The sequence below is a fragment of the Triplophysa rosa genome, linkage group LG2, assembly GCF_024868665.1.
Source record: "Triplophysa rosa linkage group LG2, Trosa_1v2, whole genome shotgun sequence".
In the NCBI taxonomy this organism is placed as follows: Eukaryota; Metazoa; Chordata; class Actinopteri; order Cypriniformes; family Nemacheilidae; genus Triplophysa; species Triplophysa rosa.
The window spans coordinates 8,759,155-8,766,377 of NC_079891.1; the positions used below are offsets into that span (position 1 = coordinate 8,759,155).

At 40.0% G+C, this 7,223-nt stretch overlaps 1 protein-coding gene across 1 annotated transcript; it reads left to right on the top strand.

Moving 5' to 3' along the window:
* The first annotated feature begins 225 nt into the window (after positions 1-225).
* cdca5 (cell division cycle associated 5) lies at positions 226-5,232 on the top strand. The gene is made up of 6 exons (XM_057351820.1): positions 226-547; positions 645-751; positions 958-1,037; positions 1,541-1,603; positions 1,699-2,202; positions 5,022-5,232. The coding sequence occupies exons 2-6, from the start codon at positions 697-699 to the stop codon at positions 5,100-5,102; spliced, it is 783 nt and encodes a 260-aa protein (XP_057207803.1). The 5' UTR covers positions 226-547; positions 645-696; the 3' UTR covers positions 5,103-5,232.
* Positions 5,233-7,223: the final 1,991 nt, after the last annotated feature.

Genomic DNA, 7,223 nt, shown 5'->3' on the forward strand with positions numbered 1-7,223 from the left:
GTAAAACACAACTGTGAAACAAACATTACAATGTTTTAGTACTGTTTAAATGTTGAGGATTTACCCTCCGGAGTGAGTTTAGAAAGAATGAAGGATGCATGAGCTCAAACTGTCCTTTAAGTGCATTTCTGCATCATCCTCGTGTGACCATTAGGAGGCGCGATCGCCCTCGCATCCTAAAAAGGTGGCGCAAACAAAGGAAGGAAAGGAAGATAAGCGGAAGCTCAATGTCACGTGATACCTGTTTCTTTTCTCTGCGATCGGTATAATGATGTTTAATACGTTTCTATATAATTTTACGGCGATTGTTTGAATCGGCTTTCATTCGTATATCAAGAGTAAACCTTTACGCTTATGAGATTTAAATCACTGATTTAAAAGTCTTGTACCTTTGTAGCTCCACCCCTCACATCACGCCAGCCATGTTTGCTGCGCTTAGTTTCTACATGGAAAGGCGGGCGAATTTGAAAGCAGCGCAGATTCGTGTTTCATTAAGACGGAATAATTTGTCTTCCTTTTGACATTATCCTATATAATACTGTGAAATGTAAGTAAAACAATAATGTGCTTTTGACTGATTCAGTGCAGTGTTGTCGCTGTGATTGTTGCATAAATGTAACGTTGTTTTTTATTCGTTGTCTTAGCTCACTGGCTAGCAGGAATCTGGTACTCTCTGGAACTGTAGTTTGTTGCAAAATGAGCAACAAAACCCCACGATTAACGTCCCGAAAAAGCAGCGATCTTATCAGAGGTGAGTGTTAATACGCTGAATCATTAGAGTGTACTAACGTTATGTACAGTTTGCGCCTTGTTAGAGAGGAAACGATCGATGGGAATGCATGATTAGCTAGGGTTGTCATTGTGAAATTCAAAGATTTCTTATACATTTCTTTGTTTTTTTCTTGGTTGCATAATTTCATTGCACAAACAGAACGTCTGTTTGTTTATTTTTCATAGAGTCCAACAGAGGGAGTCCCTCTAGAAAACGGTCTTCCAGGTTGTCAGCAAATGACGAAAACCTCACCTCTAAAGTTTTGGTAAGTTTAACGTTACCTAGAAAGTAAATCAAACAGACAGAAAGCTGTAAAAATTATACATAGAAATCGTTTCTAGTGAACATTTTGGTGTTATCCATCCAATTAATTGAATAAATTAAATTCAGAGTGATAAGAACAAATAGACATAATTTATATGTTGCATACATTAAATGCATTAGGCATTTGTTGCTGTTGTGTCTGGGTGACTTTGACTTCTCGAGGTTGTGTCTGATAATATGAAATGGACATAAAATCCGAAGCAGTAACACTGCTGTGAATACTTAAAAAATACATGTATATTTCAGTTTTTTTTTCTAAGCCTAAATCATATATACAATTATTATTATATTATAGAAGTGTTTTAAATCTTAAAGGTGTTTTAAGGTTTTTGTAAAATTCTGTAAAAAAACAGTGGATGTTTTGTCCCACATCTAAAGAACCAATGAACAATAAACATGGTTAATTTTTTGTGCTGGATATCTAATATGTCTCTTTATTTTAAGGCCCCACCAGTGGCTGTTAAACGGTCAATCACTGTTAGGAAAATTGCACCCAGAAAAACACAGGTAAATCTGACAAATAAAAAAAAACATTTAATGCATGACTGAATATTGATCATGTACCACAGCCTTCTTTTGCTTATTTGGAAATGTTCCTCTAGGCCCCATCTGACAATAACAAGGAAAATGTGGAAAGGTTGTCAGAAGTTTTAAAGAAGACGTCCAAAACATTTACATCATCCCCAAATACATCATCTGCACCCAAGACAGCAATCCTCTATCCTGCTCTGCCCCCTTCATCTCCACCGTCCCAGCCTAGAGAATTCGCGGAGGACCTTGTTTGGTCACAGAAGGTTCGGCGTTCATACACTCGCCTGAGTGTGGGGGACAAGTCCTTTGAAAACCCCAAATCCCAGCCTGCCTCATCCTCCTCTGCCAACAGCCGAGAGACCCTGTTTGGGTTCGAAAGGCTTCAGACGCCAGAGGTGATTCGTAAAACAGAAGGGTCTAGGGCAGCACTTCAAGGCTCCATGTCATTCATTGTGGGTTCTTTTATCATCTCTGCTGCTGATGATAGCCCTACCAACCCTCCTGAAGTAGATCCAAACATCCCTGGTGTCTGTCTGGTGAAGAAGACGAGGCGAAAGCGGGTCCAACAGATAAAGGTGAGAGCAAATGAGGTGGTAATCTAAAACTCAAAAGCTATTTAAACAAAATAAATTTCGTGCTGCTAGTATCACAAAATAGAAATGCATTTTTTTCTGTTTTCCTTTTTGCTTCAATTTGGATCACTGTGTTTACTTGCAGATTACTATAGGCCTGAATGAAATCTACATTATTAGCAAAATTAATTAGCTATTTGAATCAAATCAACTTATTCCATTTTACAGTTCTTATAGCTTATTTACAGTTGTTGCATATTATTCCATTTATGTACATTAGAAAAACCTGAACATACTGCAATGACAGCATAAGGGGCCATTCACAAAGAAGGAGTCTTTGTGTCTAAAAATGCGAGACGCAATACTCAGGAATGTTTTTTTAAAAAGTTCATTCATTCATGAATGCTGTAAACAGAAGCTTGCAACACTTGCCCCGCCTCCAAATTCTTCTGGTTGGTCCACTGCTTTGGAACTGACAGTGACTGTTTATATGTGCACCAATAATGCGATTATTTCCAATAATCAGAGTAAGGACTTAATCGCAGTAACATGTTTACATGACACAGAGTAAACCTCCCACTTCCATTTACATGAAGTTTTAATTATTCTTTTTATAATTATAACTTGGATTCGAGTCGCACTTAAGTTGCAAAAACAGACTTGCGACTTGACTTGGACTCGTGAACAGCTGTCTCGAGACTTGACTTGGACTCTTGACTCATGAGACTAGTAAAAAAGTCATTTTGGTATAACATTTCATTCACATTCTTCCTTTACTACCCCACATGACAGAATCATACAGCACATTTTTCTATTCATTCCCAATCCATTATTTTCTGCAGCAAATGTCACAACAATTCATCTCTAACACACAGTCAGCATTATTATATACACGCGTGACGCATCTGGAGGACACGTGTTCATCATCAAAGAGTATAGTTTTAAAAACGAACAAAATGTGGCCAAGTCTTATCTTAGTAGCTCCTGTCCAGACCATTTAAGTGGAGCAGATATGGATGATTAACTTTAAATAGTTTACATCGCTGAATACATTAAGCTTTGTTGCAGCTCTGGCGCCAAAGAAATTTAACCAGGTGACATCCCTCGGCACAGAGGGGCATATCATGCAATTCATTACATAACTTAATTTGGCCTAGATGGCAAAATGGTTGATATTAGTATTACCTCAGTACGGCATAAAATATATTTTGATTTTGCACCGGTAAATGTGGCGCAAAGACACAGGATATCACACCAGCATCAGCACTGGTTCGAAACTGTATAAAATACCCAGTATAGAAGCATTTTAAAAACATGATTAATATAAGATCGCATTGCAAATAAACTACACAGTTTAAAGGCATCTTTACACACCAAATGTGACACAGAAACCAAATCTGAAGCGCAATAAAAACACGAAAATGTTTATTATGCATACAGACTGTTTCATGTTGTTCTGAAGCGAAATAGGCTACATAAATTAAAATACTGGTGAATATAACTGTTGAAACTAACCCTAATTTACTGTTACTGTTGTTTTGCCCCAAAATAAATACTATTAAAGTAATTAATAAAAACGATAAGATGAGTACAAGTAACATTTTATTGCTACATTCAAAAAAAGTTTAAAATACTGGTAGGCTACAAATAAAATATTTTTTTTTACTTGAGATGTGACTTGGACTCCACTTTAAAGACTTGAGACTTGACTTAAGGTCTTTGCACATACAGTCTGAAATTTTCGTATGCGTTTTTCGTATTTGGCTCTTGTTTGTACGGTGTCTCTGAATTGTTATAAAAGGCCACTCAAAATGCTTGACGGATGCGAAAAACGCAGAAAATCGAACCCAGCCCGAATTTTTTTTATGACGGACGAAAATATCAAAGGCAGTGTGCAAATGTGATTGACACAACGTGAGGTCGTATTTGATTTTTAACGTGCGGAAATTTCGGACTCAATGTGCAATGGGCTTTAGACTTCCGAGACTTGTGAACATGACTGGTACCAACAATGCTCTCGAGTGCAGTAGGTGCGTTACTATCGTTTCAATATATTCGCGTCAAATGCTAAACGCCTTCCTTCGGATGTGCTTCGTTATTCGGTGCTGAAATAAATACAGAAATATGATGAAAATGTCTCTGCAGCGTTTGTGTACGCTGTCACTGCTTTCGCAGTATGAAGTAGTATGTTTTCGCAGTATGTTTTTTCTGTATGAAGATAAGGAGCAGAGACTGCTAAGTACAAGTTGTGTTAACGGTTTAAATTCAGACTGTGATGTTTACCATGAATTTGCACTAAGGTGCGTTACGGAAGCACATGCGCACCTTGGTCAGAGCAGCATAAATGCGTTTAGGGTGTTTACATGCCGCCTTATTGCGATTAATACAGGCATACTGTGATTATGCTTACTGTGTTCATGAGCTAAATCACATTATTTAGATCAAATGATTGCGTTTACATTAGGTAAAGTGTAATCGCAGTATTGCCAAAATCCTATTATAATAGCATTATGAGGGTGCATGTAAAATAGTCGAGCAGCGCTGTGTTAAAATTGAAATTCTTTTAAGTTGACAAGGCTTCTTAAAAACGCGGTGCACATGTGCGAGGTGCTGCAAAATACGCGAGCATGGAACGGTCATGCACGTCCGTCAAACGTGTGTTTGCATAGAAAAACAAAGGAAAAGTAGCGCATTGGAATGGAAAAACACGTTCTGTGTGAATGGCCCCTAACACAGCACATTATTCCTTGTATACTGTAACATTAATTGTTTACATATCGTCTTTTTAAGGATATTTACACGTATACTTTCTTTTTCGTCAGATGTCAGAGTTGGATCATCTTGCTGCAAAGATGAATGCAGAGTTTGAAGAGGCTGAGAATTTTGAACTTGTGGTGGAATAACAAGTGAGAAGCTCCATGCATTCAGGACTTTTTAACATCTTACTTGAGAACATATGTTGCTTAATTATTGTTCAGTACTCTTGAATACTGCTCCTGATTCTCCCTGTCTTGATTAAATAATCAAAACCAGTATTATGAGTATGTTTTGTGAGATCAAACAAATCTAATTTTGTTGTTGTTGTACTATATAAGATCGTTTTAAAATGCTACAACCGGCACTAAAACACAACGGAATTGACTTAACTTTAAGAAACAAACAAAAACAATGTTGAAGGTGGTGTTGCGTGGTTTATTTTTTTAATAGATGACTAGGTCTTTTTTGCCCACAACTTTAGTGGGACTTTTTACAAAATCCTTCTGATGTTCTTTTAATGTTTGTTTAATCTTTTTCCTGTATTTCCTAAATATATTTTTTCTCTACTTCCAAATATCTGTAGTGGCCTATTCATTTAATAAATGTAATTTTCATAGTCTGTGAACTAGTTTGAAAGTGCATTATGAACATTGTTCATTTACTTATTCATTCAATCTGCTTAAATCTGTGACATTTTATGTATAACCACTTTTATATTTAATGTGTGATTCACCAGATATATAAAAAATGCATTTAGATTTTTATCCGTTTTCACTATACTACTGAAATACAGCAGTGTGTTGGGGTTTTCAGCAGGAGTTTGTTGCATATATCCTGTTTCCCTTTCGAGAGAGGTCTCTCAACATTTCGTGAAAGCTAGGGGAATCCCCTTATCTAAACCTTACTGAATAACGGCAGTAGAAATGAAAATGTAACTGGCCAATGTGGTCCAAGACGGTGCTTAGGGGCGTGGTCGCCACCCCTATATATTACACCCTCTGGACCACATCGTTCTCCTTCACTTACCCTCGCGCGCTGTTGAGGATACACCCAGGAGAAGAGGAAGAACTATGATCCTTCTACTCGTGTGTTCCAGCATGCCCGTGTGTGCCTTATGTTCCGGGCCCATCGACCCACAGGTCACACATGGTCACTGCGTAATCTACCCGGTTCTGGCTCTCTCCGATTCAACTGCCCGTACTGCGAGTACCTTCCGGTGCAGGTGTAGAGGGCTCGGAGAGTCGCCGCCCTCTGAGATTTTGTTAGGCAGCATCCCGCCGCCGCCAGCGAGCAACTGTCGCCCCTATCTCTGGGAAAATGGAGTGCCGGACCGCCATCAGCACCAGTCTTCTTCGCCGATTAGAGACCTGTTTGGCGCGTCAGTGATGAGCTCATGTCGCTAGCAGCTTCTGACAGGGACCTGTCTGAGTCCAAGAGGGAGCGAGCGGAGTGGGATGACCCCATGCGCTTCACGTAGAGCTCTTCTGTGTCCTCACCTAGGCTGTGCGAGACCTCGGCCTCGAAGGACTCCCCTGAGGAGTCGGCGAGGAGTAAGCTGGCCACCTGGTTTCTGCAGCCACCACGGCGCCCTAAAGAAACACACGCCCTTTTCTCGATGTTCACGAGGCGGTCGTGACGCATCTTCACCTTGGTGGGTGTGGCGGAAGCCCGCGGCTATGCGTGCATTCCTCCCGTCAAGCAGGCAATCGCAGCGCACCTGTGCCCGTTCTCGTCTTCTCTGCGGTCCGAGGCTGGGGTGACTGCCCACATAGCAGAGAAGCGTATTCCGCATCTGGAGAGGCTGCCTCAGCTCTACACTAATTCAGCAGACCTCTCACAATGAGCAAACCCTCCCTTAGGTTTTGCCTTGTGTATATGCTGTATAATTCAGCCGTTTCTCACACAATGAGCAGACCCTCCCTTAGGTTTTACCTTGTATATATGCTGTGTAATTCAGCCGTTTTCTCGCACAATGAGCGAACCCTCACTTAGGTTTTGCCTTGTATATATGCTGTGTAATTCAGCCATTTTTCACACAAGGAGAGGTTTTGCCTTGTTTATATGTGCCGTGTAGTTCAGACGTTTCTTGCACTATGAGCCGCTTCTCGTACACGAGCAGACCCTGTGCTTAATTTTCACATGTGAGTGGGCCCCTATTGTAATGGTGGCATGCCGTGTTAGCACATGTTGTGATTATTCTTTCACAGGGGCACTGACATTTTAACGTTAGCGCTTATGACTGCGGTGGCGAGAGTGCTACAGCATAC